This window comes from Dipodomys merriami, unplaced genomic scaffold (genome assembly GCF_024711535.1).
Source record: "Dipodomys merriami isolate MVZ:Mamm:240054 unplaced genomic scaffold, mDipMer1.0.p SCAF_49, whole genome shotgun sequence".
Classification (NCBI taxonomy): domain Eukaryota; kingdom Metazoa; phylum Chordata; class Mammalia; order Rodentia; family Heteromyidae; genus Dipodomys; species Dipodomys merriami.
The window spans coordinates 9,655,775-9,674,127 of NW_027206057.1; the positions used below are offsets into that span (position 1 = coordinate 9,655,775).

The window sequence follows — 18,353 nt, forward strand, 5'->3', positions numbered from 1 at the left end:
TATCCTAGAAAGAAAATCATGGACAATATTTTATCTTTAACTGTGACTCTTCAGTGCGACTCACAGGAACAAAGTATGGCTGTGGAGGGGGTGGGTGTGGCGCTTGCACGGTGATGATCTCGCAATACAACTCTAGAACCAAGAAGATAAGGTAACTGGTAGCTAAGTCCAATTATTTGGTAAATGAGAGGTATTTATTTATTTATTTGTTTGTTTGTTTATTTATTTATTGGGTCCGGTAGTGGGGCCTGAACTCTGGGCCTGGGTGCTGTCCCTCAGCTCAAGGCTCAAGGCTAGCGCTCTACCAATAAACCACCTTCCCAGCCCCAGGTTTTTATTTTTAAGAGTTGTTTTGAACTGGATATTTTCTAGCAGTGTTTTTTCCCCTTTGTGTGTGTGTGGAGGTGGGGGGGGGGGCAGAGAATCAAGTTCTACATGCCATACCCTACCTACTTCTTTTTCCAAAAAAACAAACAAACAAACAAAAAGCAAATTCAGCTTCCTGGTCAGACTAAGCCTAGCATCTTCCCAGAAGATGGAATGGCATTTAGTGGGGGGAGTTAGTTGCAAACAATTAGACATTGTCAGCCCTTATCCAAAGAAAATCAAGTAAGTTGTTTGAGATTAGTCTGGAACTGTAATTAAGATATCTAATTTTAATCCTGCCATTTGATCCTCCAGCTGAGTTGATGAGTAAATTACTCTGATCCTCAGTGTCTACTTCTGTAAAATGAGTATGTTCATTTTCAACCTAGGGTCTAGTGAGTATCAGCTAAATTAGTTCACCCTTTCACCCACCATTTCTTTCCCAAACAGATAAACTTACATACAAAACAAAAAGTACAGAAGTAAAAAACAGTAACAAAAGGGGAACAAGATCCACAAAAAGTAATTTTTTTAAAAAAGAACCCTCATTTTATTTCTTCAAGTTCATTTTGATAAACATCATTTTACATGATCATATGCACATGGCTATTGAGCCTTTGTGATCCTCTCCTAAGAATTTCCCCCTTTGGTCTCACTGTGTGCATGTTTAGAGTCTTGTTTGATTTATCATGTCCATGTATAATTTTACTTGTGGAGGAAGGGAGGTTGGGAGGGAAAAAACTATGAGAAAAGAAGAGAAGAGGTGACACTGTTCCAAAGGAAATGTCCTCATTACCTGACTTATGTGAACTTCAACCCCCTTGGTACATCACCTTTACAATAAAAATTAAGTAAATAAAAAGTAATATGAGTCTGCATTAAGAACAAAATGTAGAGGCACAGCCTAGAGACCTCATACAGAACCTGCCTGTAAGAGACTCTGAGTACTTCCTCTTTCTCACTGGACATGAGGTAATTTGTAATGAGTGCTTCTCTGTTGCATTCTGAAGGCATTATCCCGCCAATGCCTGTCTGACCCCCATCTGTTCTCTACATGGCACTGCTGTTACCACAGTCGAAGGCATAGGAAGCTCCAAGACCAGAATTCATCCTATTCAGGTGAGGCTGTACCTCTTCCCTTGTAAGTCTTCTATGATTCAAAAACCACTGATGACAATGTGAGCTCCTGGGATTGTAGAGGTAGAGCAGTCGGGGCCTGCTGCTTGGTTGTTGCTAACAGGTAAAACCCAGCTGGAGCCAAGAATGAAACCTGACGTGTTGATATTGAGATATCTGAGTGTTCCATGACTAACTTCTTGGAAAGATGTTTTTGGGAGACTAGAAGAGTTTTCCTTTTTAAAGAAAACACTGATATGGCCTGGTTTTGTTCCTCTATTTTTGGATTATGTGGGACCTGTCTATCTACTTTGTACCTCCCCAAATCAAGAAAAAATGGAACTCAAGTACATTTTGGAACACTACTCTCTCTCCCTCCCTCTCCATCTCTCCCCCCTCTCTCCACCTCCTTCCTTCCCTCCCTCCCTCCCTCTCTCTCTCTTTCCCCCTCTCTCTCCATCTCCCTCCTTTCTTCTTTCCCTATCTCCCTGTCTCTTTCTTTCTCTCTTGCTCTCCTCCTTCACTCCCTTCTTCCCTCCCTTCACCTACTCCCTCTTTTCCCTTCCTTCCTTCCTTCCTTCCTTCCTTCTTTCCTTTTTCATTTAGAAAGTAGAAAATAACAGGATTTTATAGCTCAATGAAAATCTCCATCATCAAAAGCTTTGTCAAGCTCAGGGTTTGTACATAAGACATGGGATGGGCACTACAGTGGAATCTGTGGCTTTCCCCTACAACAACTCCTTTGAGAGCCTTCAGTGAGAAGGCTCCTTCAGACTCCTACTTTGGATTACTCATACATTCCCCAGATGCCATTGCTATCTGCTTTGTTCTAAGTCAATGAAGGTCATTTATGAGGTCATTTAGATAGGAGAAAGGCAGAAGCAACATAGAAAATGCAAAACCTCACATTCTCTAGATGTAAAATCTCAGCAGCTCGTGAGGAATACCTCAGTACTCAAGTGCACACAGGCATGGAGCACTCTTTCATTTTCTGCCAGTGATTCAATGTTGTCAGAAGACAGATTCTAAAGTGTACTTGTCCCCAAGAAGTTCGACTCCAAAGATTACATTTTAGGGGGTGAGGGAAAGGCAGTATGGAAGCAATATAGTATTTCCTTGATTATTTTTTTCTGGATTAAGATGGGTGCTTTATAAACTGCACACTAGAACATTGGTATACTAATAGGCAGATGAAAGGCAATCGTGAAAAACTATCAAGTTATTTTTCAAATTGTTTCTTAACTTGAGTGTAGTTTGGTTCATTTTTCTGAAGGACTTCCTTTATTTCAGTGATTCTCAACCTCAGCTGTACATTGAGACTCTCAGTAGTCTTTCACAGATATGTGTCTGTGACTCAACAATCTCCCCAGAGACTCTACACCAAGTGATCTGGGTTCCCCTGGGGTCCCAGCATTTTTAAGCTCCCCTTGATGATTCCAAAGGCTCAGAACCACTGTCCAAAGTGAAGCTCATAGCATGGTTGAAGGAGAAGAAAACTCAGCAATCAGTCAACCCAGCTTAGTTAGAGAAGTCTTGAAATGAGCTTTCAGGGGAGTCTTCCCCAGCAGAGGGCTCTCCTGAGAACCATCTCATGCCGTAGGTCAGCATTTCTACTTCCTGTGCTTCCAGGAGAGGATCGCCAAGTGTCATGGCACCCAGTGTGGCTTCTGCACCCCTGGGATGGTGATGTCCATGTACACGCTGCTCAGGAACCACCCCGAGCCTACTCTGGATCAGTTAACTGATGCCCTTGGTGGTAAGTTATACATGGTTCTTCCCCTGCCCCTCTTTTTTTGGTGCTGGGGCTTGAACTCAGGGCTTGGAAGCTGTCCTTGAACATTTTCCCTCAAGGTTGATGCTCTACTACTTGAGCCACAGCTTTTTGATAGTTCTAGCTTTTTGGTAGTCAATTGTAAATAAGGGTCTCACAGAATTTCCTGCCTAGGCTGGCTTCAAACCACAATTCTAAGATCGCTGAGAAGCTAGGTGTAAACCACTGGCACCTGGCTCTATGGTTCTATTTTTAAATGATGATGCCACATAAATTGTACACCTACTATATGCCATGTATTGGATTAAAAGCTATTTGAAGATTACCTTAACAATAATTTGTAAGATAGGTATTATTATCATCACCATTTCCTAAATGGGAAACTGAGGTTTAGAAACAAGTGATTTGTTCAAAGTTATGCAAACTATATGTTAGCTTATTGAAATCAAGCTCTAAACCAGATCCATACATTACATTTCACTGACACATTTCTTTTTTAATGTATATTTTGGTGTATTTCCTAAATCATTTAATTTTTAATATTCCCATAATTATAAGTGCCAGTAGTTGTCAATACTGTATTGTATACTGAAATACTGAAATATTTGCTAAGAGAGTAGATCTTCTGCTAAGTGTCTTTGTCACTAAATAAATGGGTAAATTAATAAATAATTGCTTGCTAGAGGTATAACTCAAGTGGTAGAGTGCCAGCCTAACAAGCAAGCCAGGCAGGAAATTTCAAGGTCCTTAGTTCAAAAGCCAGTACTGCCGATAGATAGATAGGTAGGTAGGTAGGTATATAGATAGATAGATAGATAGATAGATAGATAGATAGATAGATAGATAGATAGATAGATAGATAGATAGATAGATAGATAGATAGATAGATAGAAATGGCATGACAAAATTGAAGTGATGGATATATACACAAACATCAACTGTGAGGCTGGATTCTCAGATGCATTCTTTTGTTAAAAATTGTACTGCTGTCATTAAGATATTGTACAGGGGAATAACTATTTCATAAGTCAGGTAATAAGTACATTTCTGTTTTTGGACAATGTCACCCACAGGCATATTCTTCTCTCCAAACATATCATATGGTATACGCTTCATATACATAGCATTTTGTATATGGGCAATTGTGTCAGTAAAATAGCTTCTTGAAATTAAACTTAGTTCTGCAGTGTGACAACAGAGCAAGTTTTTAAAAAAATCATTGTCATTTGAGCACCTATTATGAGGAAGGTATAAAAATTGCTTAGTAGAAGCCAGTACAAATGGCTGAGCTGTGAAAATCTATTTCAAATAGGATTTTCTAGATGAAATGGACCAAAAAATTAGGCAGACCTTCCTTGTGGGCTGGGGTCCTTCCTTCCATCATGTACTTGGCAGCCTGTGCCTCTATCTAGGTCACTCAGTGAACAGAGCTGGGCTTTTCTCCTTCAGGTAACCTGTGCCGTTGCACCGGATACAGACCCATAATTGAAGCAGGCAAGACTTTCTGTAAAGTAAGTAGAAAGGCACACAGGTATATTTTTCCCAATGAAAAATGGTTAGGGCTAATTAGATGTGCTAGGGCAACAATCATGCTTACTAATAATAAGGATTTAAATCCGCCACTGCTATTCGTTTTTTCACCTTGGATGAAAGGTTCCTCCTCATTCATTGAGCTTGTTTAGGGAGTCACATCTTAAGCACCTAAACATTTTGACATTGCCTTCAGGTTATTGCTTCTAGGAGGTTTTGTTTATCAGGGCCAGGTACCCTGTCCATGTGTTCCTGTAGCTCTCTGTGAACATGGGATGTGCATTCCTCAACATAGACTTGTTCACTAGACTGTGTGCTGCCTGACAACAGAGCTCTCCTTGTGCACGACCATCACGATGCACTCATTGAGGAGCTTTGAAATCAATATTTGTTGAATGAATGAATGAATGAGTGAATAGATGAGCAACAAACAACCTTGACATGTATAAAGATTGCCTTTTGGAAGTTAAATTATGACAGTAGATAAAAACAGAGTGATGATAGCAATACTTTATAATATTTATTGTTAGCATTTAGAATAGTCAATATTAATGATTGATCATGGTTAGTATGTATCATTATACATCAGGCTTAGTACAAAATCTTTACATAGTTTAACTTATTTAATAATTACTATTATTCAAACTTTCTTATAAATTCATTTAAAATTTTTTTGTTGTTGTTTTGGATTGAGCTCCAGGCTCCACACTTATTAGGTGGGTACTTTTCCATGTGAGGTACTCCATGACCATTTTTACACAGGGGAACAATTTTGTTAATTTTCAGATAGGATCTTGTACTTTTTTCTTGGGCTAGCCTTGGACCAAGATCCTCCTGCCTATGCCTCCCATCTAACTGGCATTCCAACTCAAGCCCCTCACAGCCTGGGCACTGTCCCCGAGCTTTTTTACTCAAGGTTAGCACTCTGTACTTAGATCCACAGCTCCACTTCTAGCTTTTTCTGAGTAGTTTAGTGAAGACCTTGCCTGGGCTGACTTGACTTCACACCCCAATCCTTAGCTCTCAGCCTCCTGAGTAGCTATGATTACAGGCATTAGCCACCAGTGCTGGACTATAGGGCTTGTTTTATTGAGATGGAGTCTTACTATTTTCTTTTCTTTGAATTGGTCTCAAACTGTAATACTCCCAATCTCTCACCTGAGTAGCTGGGATTGCAGGTATGCTAACCCCATCCTAAACTCAGGTTTTCATTAGAGTGGGTTAGAATGTTTGCATGTAAGTGATTTGCTTTCATGACATCTAATAATCTTGATTTTAATTATTCTTTATATACTTTTTTGGTTTGTTTTAAAATGTATTTAACATTTTCTTATAAAGAGGCATTATGTTGGATGATCTTTCCCAACTTTAGAGTAATGTAACATTGGCAGGCTAAGGTTTAAATTTCACTATATTAGATGTATGATCTCATTTTTGAGTTATCAGGTGTTGGCTGGAATGTAGGTCCAGGGGAGTTAAGTATCCCTATTGATTCTATGTTATGATGTTTAGATTGCTGCCACTCCATTTCTTTTATGGTAGAATCACCATTAAATTTCTTACTGATTTATTTTCCACCATTAGACTTCTGGCTGCTGTCAAAGTAAAGAAAATGGGGTTTGCTGTTTGGATCAAGGAGTAAATGGATTGCCAGAACTGGAGGAAGATAACAAGGTCAGTGAAATGTAAAGTTGTTATAAAGTTTCCTCAGCACATAGGCAGCAGATAACTTCCTCATTGGAGGAGTAAGTGCTGCTCAAGTTGGCCAAGTTGAGCTTCTGCTGACGTTCCTTCCCCCATTCTCACACCAGCTCTATATAGAAAAAAGCCAACCTAGGAAGGACTCAGGGAGATGTACAGAAGTTAGCTAATAGATACAAGGGTGCAGTTGGATAGAAAGAATATTTCCAAATTGTTCTAGTAAAGAGGATCTTTACTGTTCTTAACACAAGTGAGAAATCATAAATTTCTGAAATAGCAGGTCAGTTACCCTGTATATAATTATATATTATATACACATTGCAATCTCAATACTATGTGTCATTTAAAAGAAATATATACTATATACATACATACATACATACATACATACACACATACATACATACATATACACATAGAGTACTGAGGTTTGAACTTATGGTGTTCTGCTTTGCTAGGCAAGCTCTCTACTACTTGAGCTATGTCCCCAGCCCTTTTTGTTTTAGGTGTTTTCTAGACAGGGCCTCTTGTTTATGTCTAGGCCAGCCTGGACCTCAGTACTCCTATTTATGCTTTCCATTTAGCAGTGATGACAGGCAGACATCCCCACATCCAGAGTTTTACAGGTCAAGGTAGGATCTCTCAAACCTTTTCTCAAGCAGTCCTCAAACCATAAGCCTCCTCAGTAGCTAGAATAACAACCATGAGATATCAAGTCCAATTAAAAACTAGATGTAAAAATACTTTAAAAAATGAGAGGCAACTTGGTCTCTCATTCTGGACTCAAATATAATTATCTATATGAGGGAAAAACACATTGAGCCCTGCTGTCACTCAGTTTTTGAAGAAGTTCTCTTTGAAGACTTTTTAAAGGGCCAGAAGCAAAATAGCTATGTGAGGAAGAAGAACAGGCAGTGGAAGTAATGAGGAAGCAATAGAGGAAGTGCTCATGATCACCTATGTGTGGGTAGCTGGCTCACTTCCTTTCCTGTCCCAGGGGCCAACAAGAAGATATGGGGTGTTGAGAGGATCGGAGCCCCAATGATATCTGCAGAGTTGCCAGAAAACTGTCTTGGAACCCTGACTGGGAGCTCAGAGATGGTGATGGATTGGCTAAATTTGGTCTACTGATCTGTCTGCTCCCAGCCTCATTCTATAAAGGATTTAAAGTAGAGTTGCTTGAAAGTGACACTGTAGGCAATCCTTATATAGACTTTCACTTTTGTTGTAGCTTCAGTCATTTGGGTTCACTATGGTCTAAATAGTTGAATGGAAAATTCAAGATATAATCCCCATGTGTCAAAATGCATTCATGCCATTCTGAGCTGTATGATAACATCTCATCTCACCCTATTCCTCTCAGCTCCAGTTGAGACATGAATTAGCCCTTTTCCCAGTGTTTCCACACCATATACCCACCTATTTGTCACTTAGTAGTTGGCAGGATATTGCAATGCTATGTTCAACTCTGTGTGTGTATCTCTCCTGGGGCTTGAACTCAAGGCCTAGACATTGTCTCTGAGCTTTTGTGCTCAAGGCTAGCACTTTACTACTTGAGCCACAGCTCCACTTCTGGCTTTTTTGGCAGTTTATTGGAGATAAAAGAGACTCACAGACTTTTTCCTTCCTGTCTGGCTTTGATCCACAAACCTCAGATCTTAGCCTCTTGAATAGCTAGGATAACAGGGGTGAGCCACTGGCACCCAGTTCAAGTCTTATTTTTCTTGCTAACATCCTCAAAACACAAGACTTTGGAAAATCATATTTGCCAGAGGTAGCTGCAGAGTGTTTCCTTTAAGTGAAAAAGTAAAAGTTCTAAACATAATAAGGAAAGGAAAAAATACATGCTAAGACTTATAATAAGAATAAATAAGAAAAACCATGCCATACATAATAAGTTCAATACTATCTATAGCTTCAGGTATCCATTTGGGGTTTTAAAACATATTCCTGGGCTGGGAAGGTAGCTCAGCGGTAGAGTGCATGCCTTGCAAGCATGAGGCCCTGGGTTCGATTTCTCAGCACCACATAAACAGAAAAAGCCGGAAGTGGCACTGTGGCTCAAGTGGTAGAGCGCTAGCCTTGAGCTGAAGAGCTGAGGGACAGCGCCCAGACCCAGAGTTCAGACTCCGTGACCGGCAAAAAAAAAAAAACCCAAACATATTCCTTGAGAATAAGAGTGAGGGAGACTACTGTAATCTCTGGTATTCTCTCTCTTTTTTAAGACAAGCTCAGTACTCTTCTCAGAAGTGGAGTTTCTGCCATTGGATCCAACCCAGGAGCTGATATTTCCTCCAGAGCTAAAGGTAAGAAAGGAGAGTTGAGCTCATCTTAGAGAAGAACTGACGGTGAAATCTGGGAGGCAGGAGAAGGGGATGATTGATTTTGAATTCTTTTAAAAGCTGATCAATAAATAGGCGACACTCATCTGTCATTCTTATTCTAAGCTCTGAAGAGTATGGTCCAAGGGAGAAATGAGCAGATGGTGGTATCTATATACAGTCATGAAGATACAATGTACATAGGCATGATCCCCACTTCCTCTTTTACAGAAGTTCATTTTTCCATTGGATAATTTGTAGAGCATATCATTAAGTACTGAAATGCACTTTATGGCATATAACCACTACATGGAACAGCCTTTAGAAGGAATTAAACACTGGCATATTTGTATCCTGAAATCTGATGCCTGGCAAAGCTCTACTTTTAGATCACTAGTTTTAGTTTTCAGATCTCTATTTCCTATATCTTTTACAACACAAATAGAATGGAAGCAGATGGCAGTTTGGTCACAAGTATCTTGAATCCCTGTTGTTTTTTTTTTCCCCAATAGATAATGGCTGAGAAACAACCACAAAAGACCAGGGTTTTTTGTGGTGATAGGATGATGTGGATTTCACCAGTGACTCTGGAAGAACTTCTGGAAGCGAAATTTAAGTATCCCCAGGCCCCTGTGGTCATGGGGAACACCTCTGTAGGTATGTAGATCCCAGGGACTTCTTGTGAGGAAACTGAGGGGAAAGACGAAGGAAGATAGCTTCATATAGGTCAATTCTTAGGAAATGCAGCCTGAGGTTGCATCTGTAATCCTTTAATCTTGAGCATTGCTCAAGAGACTTTCTGTCAGGAAACGAACAAGTCCCTGTGTATTCAGTGGAGCCAGCCTATGTCCTAAATGCCTGCTTCATGACGAACCATGGTGGCAGTGACCACGGTTCTGGCATGATGAGAGGACCTGGGCCCCATTTTGAAACTTCTCTTTATTTCATCTCTCAGTGATGTCTTGATAGAAACCCAACTACTCCTGGTCTATCTAGGAAGTTCTCCAAGAGAATTCTAAGGAAGCTGTATTACCTAAGGTTTAAGGTTGATACTTCTAAAGAGTCCTCCAAGCTTAGAGAAGATCCACCTGCCAATCTTTCTGTATATGGTTTGGCAATACATAGCCCAGTAGGAAGAATAAAGATGTTTATAGAGATAATGTATCTGTTAAATTATAATTTCTAAGTTAAAAGGGCAATTAGTTCCTTTTTATCCCTATCATGGTGATTTCCCTCTAATATTTTAGGTCCTGAAATGAAATTTAAAGGTGTCTTCCACCCGGTTATAATTTCTCCTGATAGAATTGAAGAACTGAATGTTAGAAAACATGCATGTAATGGTGAGTTCTTAAGGGTCTTGTGTTCATCAATTTACAGACAAAGACAAAGAGAATTATCCCCAGCTACTATATGCACAGAGATTCTCCTTTTATCTGAGCCATGGCATTCTGGAGGAAGGTTCTAGAAAAAGCTCTCTAAAGTTACACAAGAGATGAATTGCCTGAATTGTCAGATTTTTACAAAAAAAAAAAAAAAAGCTTTGTCTTCACTCTAAGAGAAATGTAACCACTATTCAGTGAAGCTAGTGTCATACAGAAGAGAAAGATGAATGGGTGTGATCCCTCCCTTTCCAGAAGCTCACGAGTAAGCAATGAAATTTTATGTATTAAGTAGCTATCTGATTGGCTTTCCATGCCTGTAAAAAAATTGATCTAATGGAAAAGATAAGAAGCAATTATCATAAGGTGGATTTTGGAATCCAGTTTGATCCTTGACGTGTGTGTGTGTGTGTGTGTGTGTGTGTGTGTGTGTGTGTGTGTGTGTGTGTGTGTGTGTGTGTGTGTGATTACTTTTTTGTCACCTGTGAAGTGGGTCTATTAATAACTCAGAGTTTTATTCACATTCATGGGGATATCCACAACATTCAGAGCAATACCTTCTAGTGAGTGAGCGTTCAAAGAACTTAGCCATCAGTGTTTCCACCACACCTTCCACCACTTCTAACACCAGCCATGCTCACCGACACAACCCATACCACCCCCCACACCATCCTATCACCACCTTCACCTCTATCACAGTATCACCACCTCATCACCATTACCACTAGCAGTAAGCAGGATAGCAAGTGTCCAGTAGCCTAATGGAAATCTTCAGGTAAGAAGCTATCATGCTGTATTATTTATTTCAGGACTGACCTTGGGTGCTGGCCTCAGCCTGGCCCAGGTAGAGGACATCCTGGCTGAGGTGGTCCAGGAACTCCCAGAAGAGAAGACACAGACATACCATGCTCTCCTGAAGCATCTGAGAACTCTGGCTGGACAACAGATCAGAAACATGGCGGTATGCATTTGACAGCGGTAAACTCAGTGTGCATCCTGAGGATGACTGTCCTTGGTGAATCACTTTTTATCTTCTGGAACACACAAAAGGATTAGTTCTCCAGAAACTTGCTTAATCCTGATTTCTTTTTTTGGGGGGGGGTCCAGTCGTGGGGCCTGAACTCTGGGCCTGGGCGCTGTCCCTCAGCTCTTCAGCTCAAGGCTAGCGCTCTATCACTTGAGCCACAGCACCACTTCCGGCTTTTTTTTCTTTTTGCTTATATGGTGCTGAGGAATCGAACCCAGGGCCTCAGGCATGCAAGGCAAGCGCTCTACCACTGAGCCACCTTCCCAGCCCCCTTAATCCTGATTTTAATATTTGTATTTTGCAATTACTTAACAGAAGTGAAAATATCTTTATTTTATAGTCTTTAGGGGGCCATATTGTCAGCAGGCACCTTGATTCAGATCTGAATCCTCTCTTGGCTGTGGGTAATTGTACCCTCAACTTGCGATCAAAAGGTAAGTGCTAGCTCCTATATGAGGAATTTTTTTTTGTTCTACAATAGCATTTTAATCTTTAATGTAATTAATTTCATTTCATTTAACTTCATGATATTCCATAAGTAACAAACACATCACTTATTTTAGAATACCCATTTCTAATATTTTCTCCATTAGAAACATTGTAAACAAAAATATCCATGCCACTAAACCTTTACAGATGTATATTATTACATCTTTAGATAAATTCCTAAAAGATGAAAGTAGTTGATTAAAAGACATGCCATTTCAGGGAATTAATATAGTTCACCAGATTGTCCAGAAACACTATATCACCATGAGGGACAGTAGGGAATAAATATTTTTCTCTCCTTAGCAACAGGGAGGATTTTGTTTGCTTTTTTAATTTACTATTTGCCACTCTGATGGATAAACAATAATCCTTTGCTGTTTTAATTTGCATTTCTTTCTGATAAGGCTCACCATTGTTTATTAGCTATTTATTGGTTCAGAACTACTTGGCAATTATTGAATCTGTTCCCTCTACCTTATTTTTTTCAGTTATTGAAAAATGACCATTTCTATATTAACAATTTTCTTCACTGGAGAAAAATTTCTCTGCTGGAGAGAATTATGAATATATAATATTCATTATTAATAATAATATAGACTCTTTTGAAGGCTAGAAAGTTGATCAGTCTGGTCTTATGCATGCCACACACTCCCAATCTGATCATCTGTTTCTTTTTGAGATCTTCCATAAGAAAAATTTTTTCTCATACTAGTCATCTACATCGAACATGCTTGCATTGGTTTGTGTCTCGATGTGATCTGACTGTTGAAAGTAACTACAAACCAGGAGGACTACTGGGACCCTTTATTTAAGATATTTCCCAGATAGTCCAGGAGCTTTGGACATCCATATCATGCTTTATACTTCTCAAATGCCTACAGCTGTGTTTTTTAATTTAACAATATATGTAAGTAGGTAATACATGTTTTTAAGTGAACAAAACCACCAAATTTACAGAGGGTCATATAGAACTTCCTAGTAATTGTTGGACAAGTTGGAATAAGAGAAATAAAATTCCAAGACTTAGTTCCAAAAATAAAATCAAGTAAATAAATAAATAATAAATAAATAAATAAAAATAAATATAAAAATTAATAAATATATTAAAATATATTAATAAATATGAATAGATATATAAATATATTAATAAATACTAATCAATCAATCAATATTTATTTATTTACTTGATTTTATTTTTGGAACTAAGTCTTGGAATTTTATTTCTCTTATTCCAACTTGTCCAACAATTACTAGGAAGTTCTATATGACCCTCTGTAAATTTGGTGGTTTTGTTCACTTAAAAACATGTATTACCTACTTACATTGTTAAGTGCATTGCTAAATATGTACTCCTTTTAGCACCAAAAAGAATCAAGGACAGAAATCATATGAATATCTCAATAGATGCAAATAGATCCTTTAAGAAAATCTAACCATCTTTTATAACAAACTTTCCAAAGGAACTAGGAATAAAAGTAATGTACCCCAACATTATAAAGATTGTATTTGACTATAGCCTTTATGTGTGCATGTATGTTCTGTATGTTTGTACGCCAGTGTGTGGCCATTTCCTCTAAAGTCAGGAGCAAGACAAGGATACCTAGTCTTCCAACTCCTATTTTAATCCAGCACTAGTGTAGTGGGGAGGAGCAGTGAGACCACTCATTCCGCAGTGAAAATGTAAAAGATTTTATTGAGTGAAAAGTGCTGACGCGCCAGGACCGCACCTGGAGTTGGGATCCCAGGAAACGGCCCCGAGTGCCGGCCCATACGGGTTTTTAAGCATTTTGGGCTAGGGTGTTGGTTTTAGCCAATGATTCTTACAAGAAATGCACACCTTAAGTTTAAATTTCCTGCCAAGGTTTTGCTTGTGAAAAGAGGGGAATAGAACAAAGGGTAGTAATGGTTCCTCTGGGTTAGGGCTCCCATTGCTCAGAAAACTGCAGAAGCAGAGTTACAGAGTTACAAGGTTATGGAGTTACAGAGTTACAATTACAGTTACTAGCTAAAGTAATGAGTTACCAGGGAAGTCTTATCTACAGCACACTTACATATATACCTTAAAATCATTCATTATCCATTTTTCATAATCTAAGTCAAATATCATATTATCTTTACATCCTCCACAATATCACTAGAAATCCTAGTCAGAACAATAAAATAAGAGAAAGAAATAAAAGGGAAGGAAGAAGTCAAATTATCCTTACTTACAGATGATAGGGTTTTATTACTAAAAGACCCTGAAAATTCCACAAAAACCCTTAGATCTAATAAACAACTTTCAACAAAGTAGCAGGATACAAAAGTCAATATACAAACCCCTGTTGCCTTTCTATGTACCAATGATGAGCAGAAAAAGAGATCAGGAAAACAGTCCCATTCACAATAGCCTCAAAAAATTTAAAAAGTACCCAAGAATAAATTTAATTAAGGAAGCAGAAATTGTTAGGAAAAACTATAAATTACTGGAGAAAGAAATCTAAGAGGGCACCAGAAGATGAAAAGACCTTCCTTGCTCATGGATTGGCAGCATCAATATTGTGAAAAGTAGTATTATCAAAAGCAATCTATATCCAATGCAATTTCCATCAAAATTCTAATGACATTCTTCACAGAGGTTAAAAATAATCTCAAAATTCATATTGAAGCATAAAAAACCTTGATCACACAAAGTAATCCTGAGCAAAAAGAATAATGCTGGAGATATCACAGTACTCAATCTCAAACTAAAGTACAAAGCCATAATAATGAAAATGGCATGGTAGTGGCACAAGACAAATATGTAGAACAATGGAACAGAATCAAAGACCCAGAAATAAGCTCACACAGTTAAAGCCAGCAAATTTTTGACATAGGTGCCAAAAATGTGGAGAAAATATAACCTTTTCAACAAGTAGTGCTGAGAAAACTGGATGTCCTCTACTAATATCAACTCCAAGCGGATAAACTACTAAATAATACTCAGGAGAAAGATTTCAATGTTTTCAATTTAAGTAATACCCTTTTATAAAAAGTCATACAATGAAACGTTTTGTGATAGGATGCAAACACCAAAATGTTCTTAAGCCAAGTGCCTGTGGCTCAAGACTGTAATCCTAACTACTCAGGAGGTTGAGATCTGAGGATCAAGTTCTTAGCTAGCACGTGCAGGAAAGTTTGTGAGACTCTTATCTCCAATTAAGCAGCAAAAAAAGCTGACAGTGGAGCTGTGGCTCAAGGGATAGAACACCAGACTTAAGTAAAATGGGGCAGCACTCATTCCCTGAGTTCAAGCCCCAGTATTGGCAACACAACAAAAACCCCTTAGCTTTCATACTGAAGTCATATTTTCTTACAGCTGTAGGCTATTCCTACCTTCAGTATGTTGATTAAAGAACTGAAATTCCTCAGTTGCTGGGCAGAGATGTAAATGACTAAAACAACAGCTCACTGGCACAGAAATTCATTGGAGGGGATATTTTTTAACTCACTACTTACTGTACTCATTGGGTTCCTGGTTATTTAATGGGTGTTTGTTGACTGACTTGAGCAGCGATCAAAAGTAATATTAGTATCCACTCCTGGCAAGGCTGTAAGAGAATTATACTTCCAGGAAGAGAGACTTCAAGGGTCTCATTGAGCTAAAACTTGTTGTTACTCTGCTGAGTATCTCTTATCTATAAGCAAGCAAAAAAGAAAGGCGAGGAGAAAGAGGGTCCTAGACTAGAAGAATCTTAGCCAGACGCCATCAGAGGATAAAAGGCGTGTAAGCATAGAAACAGCACTTCTTTCCCCAAGCAACTAGTTTCCTGATGAATTTGAATCACTTCTCACATTTTGGAAGTTACTTAATAGACTGACTACTCCAAGGGAAAATGTCAATTCTTTCCACAGAAGGGGAGCGGCAGATCCCTTTAAATGAACAATTTCTCAGCAAGTGTCCTGGTGCGGATCTGAAGTCTCAGGAAATCTTGGTCTCAGTGAACATCCCCTATTCCAGGAAGGTGAGGAAATCCTTTCAGGTTTGCCTCTGGGTCCATAACTCCTTTATCCCAGCATTGAGGGGCTCAGAAAAAAATGTGGAGTGTTTGCCGAGGAGAGAAAACTCCACTGGAGGAGTAGCTAGAGCCACTGTTTTACAGGCCTTATGTCTAGCTGGCTTTCATTTGTGTTATACACTTTCCTAGTATTCCTAGAACTAGAACTTTCTCATGCTCCCCTCCCCACAAATCCTAAAGTTACTTTTTAACATCTGGTAATGGTAGTTCATACCTATAATCTCAGCCACTTGGAAAGCAGAGCTTATAGTTTGGGACCATAAAAGTTAACAGGACTCCATCTCAACCAATAAGCTGGATGTGATAGAGTGCATTTGTCACCTCAGCTACACTGGAAGCATAAATAGGATTTTGATGTGTGTCAGTGGCTCACTACTAGTCATCATACTACTAGGAGTCCGAGCTTGGGAAGATCATGGTTCTAAGCCAACATGGGCATATGCAGGAGATACACATGCACATGCATGTGCAGGAAGGAAGACCAATCTCATAAAGGAGGATAACAGAGGAAGAATGCTGGCAAATTATTTGCAACTATGAAAAAAAATAATGTGCAAAGGGGCTGAAGGAGTGGCTTTGTGGCAATGTGCAAACAAAAGGTCCCAAGTTCAAACTCCAGTACTTAAAAAAGAGAAAGGTAAAATACAATTTTTGTACCACCAGGCTTTTCCCTAAATGAGACACAAGAATATACCTCTGCTTGTTTCTTGGGATTTGAAAGAGGCTAAAAAATACATTTGCAGTAGAACTTAGTGGGGGAAAGCAAGGCCTTCGAAGGCAGAGACTTAGGTTTGAGTTCTGGTTTCAAGATCTGAACTAATCATTAGATCATTCCAAGCCTTTGATTGCTCATCTGTAGCATGGGAGTAATCATGCCTGACTCGGGACATGCTCATTTCCTAAGGCTGTCAGAGCAAATAAGTACGGACTCCTGGCTTGCACAACAAAGGTTTGTTTTCTAGAAGTTCCAACAGGTATCTGATGTCAAGGTCAGACTTCTGGCCTTGGTCATTTCCTCCTGCCTTCACATGATCTTCCCTCTTTCATGTCTATGTCCAAAGTCCCTCTTCTTACAAGGCCCCTGCCTAATAATCCCATTTTTAAATTTAATTTTATTATCAAGGTAATAATCCCATTTTAACTTTTGCTCTCTGAAGATTTATGTCCAAAGTACTGAAGTCCTGGGGGTTTTGAACATCTGACTTTGAGGGGATAGGATAAGAGAGGATACAACATGAATTCAGTGGCACAGTATACACACTGGCACTCCATTGTCATTCTGTGTTTCTGTATGGGTCACCTAAATTCCTTGCAGTGGGAATTTGTGTCCGCCTTCCGACAAGCCCAGCGGCGACAGAATGCACTAGCCATCGTCAATTCAGGAATGAGAGTCTTTTTCAGAGAAGGGGACGGTATAATTAAAGAGTTGTCCATCTTGTATGGAGGTGTCGGGTCAACCACCATCTGTGCCAAGAATTCCTGCCAGAAACTCATTGGAAGGTAAACATCGAGTTCTTACACTCCAGTAACAGCCACCTGATCAGTGGCAAGATGTAATTATTATAACTTTCCCATTAAAAAATGTGTCTTGTCTTTAAGTAGTTGTACAAAGGAGTTGCCATAAACCAAAGTAGATTATGAATATAGTGCCTCTCGACCAATGTTACCCCTTTCAACATTCTTACCCACCAACCCAGTCATTCCTTTATCTTCAGTTTAGGTTATGTATTGATTTTTTTTTTTGCAATTTAACAAAGCAATTTATGTTTACAATGAATCTTGTTTTGTTATTGTTGTTGATAGTGGTGCTTGAACTCTGGTCCTGGGCACTTTCCCTAAGCTCTTCAGCTCAAGGCAAGCGCGCTACCACTTGAGCCACAGTGCCACTTCTAGCTTTTTCTGCTTATATGATGCTGAGGAATCGAACCCAGGGCCTCATGCATGCAAAGCAAGCACTCTACCACTGAGCCACCTTCCCAGCCCTACAATGAATCTCGATCTGTGTCACCACTTCAACATCTTCACACACCCCTTCAACCCACCCCTTCCCTTGTATATCTCAGTTCTGAGATACTTACAATGAGTTCTTGCCTGCATTCTCCCCCTTTCCCCTTTCATTCCTTTTCCCCCTCCCCTTGGCTCCACCTTGCCCTCTTGCAAGTACCCACTTCCTGGCACCTATTTTGTTGTGCTTTGACTTAGTCGTTTTAAAGAATTTTTACTGTTTGTGCTCTTCATAAAGTCTATTGCATTTCAATTAATTCACTGTAACCTATTTAATGGCAGGAAATTCCAGGAAGATATCATGATTGTTTATATATGTATGTATGTATGTATGTATGTATATATATATAAATATATATATATATATAGAGAGAGAGAGAGAGATAAGAGACAAGAGAGAGAATGCCCATCATCCCATATTTTTGTCATAAAAATAGATTATATAAGTTTGTTCTACAATTAATTGCTAGATGTATTTACTTACCTTACTTCCTCTGTCTACAGGTAATAACAAAGTAATAAAGAATCACAGTTAAAAGCATACACTTTAAGCCTTTGGTGAGATAGACTGCTTGACCACAATCTCAGTTCAGCCTCTACGTGATCCCAGTC

The 18,353-nt window shown here is 39.1% G+C and overlaps 1 protein-coding gene across 2 annotated transcripts in view; it reads left to right on the plus strand.

Annotated features, from left to right (window-relative positions):
• Positions 1 to 18,353, plus strand: part of Aox1 (aldehyde oxidase 1) — a 65,715-nt gene that overhangs the window by 7,702 nt on the left and 39,660 nt on the right. For both annotated transcript variants that reach the window (XM_069995770.1, XM_069995771.1), the window contains exons 3-14: positions 55 to 151; positions 1,377 to 1,485; positions 3,112 to 3,238; positions 4,703 to 4,764; positions 6,368 to 6,457; positions 8,710 to 8,790; positions 9,318 to 9,462; positions 10,053 to 10,145; positions 10,994 to 11,145; positions 11,552 to 11,645; positions 15,574 to 15,683; positions 17,053 to 17,237. In XM_069995770.1, the coding sequence (XP_069851871.1) occupies positions 55 to 151; positions 1,377 to 1,485; positions 3,112 to 3,238; positions 4,703 to 4,764; positions 6,368 to 6,457; positions 8,710 to 8,790; positions 9,318 to 9,462; positions 10,053 to 10,145; positions 10,994 to 11,145; positions 11,552 to 11,645; positions 15,574 to 15,683; positions 17,053 to 17,237 (1,345 nt within the window). The remainder of the gene's footprint in view (positions 1 to 54; positions 152 to 1,376; positions 1,486 to 3,111; positions 3,239 to 4,702; positions 4,765 to 6,367; positions 6,458 to 8,709; positions 8,791 to 9,317; positions 9,463 to 10,052; positions 10,146 to 10,993; positions 11,146 to 11,551; positions 11,646 to 15,573; positions 15,684 to 17,052; positions 17,238 to 18,353) is intronic.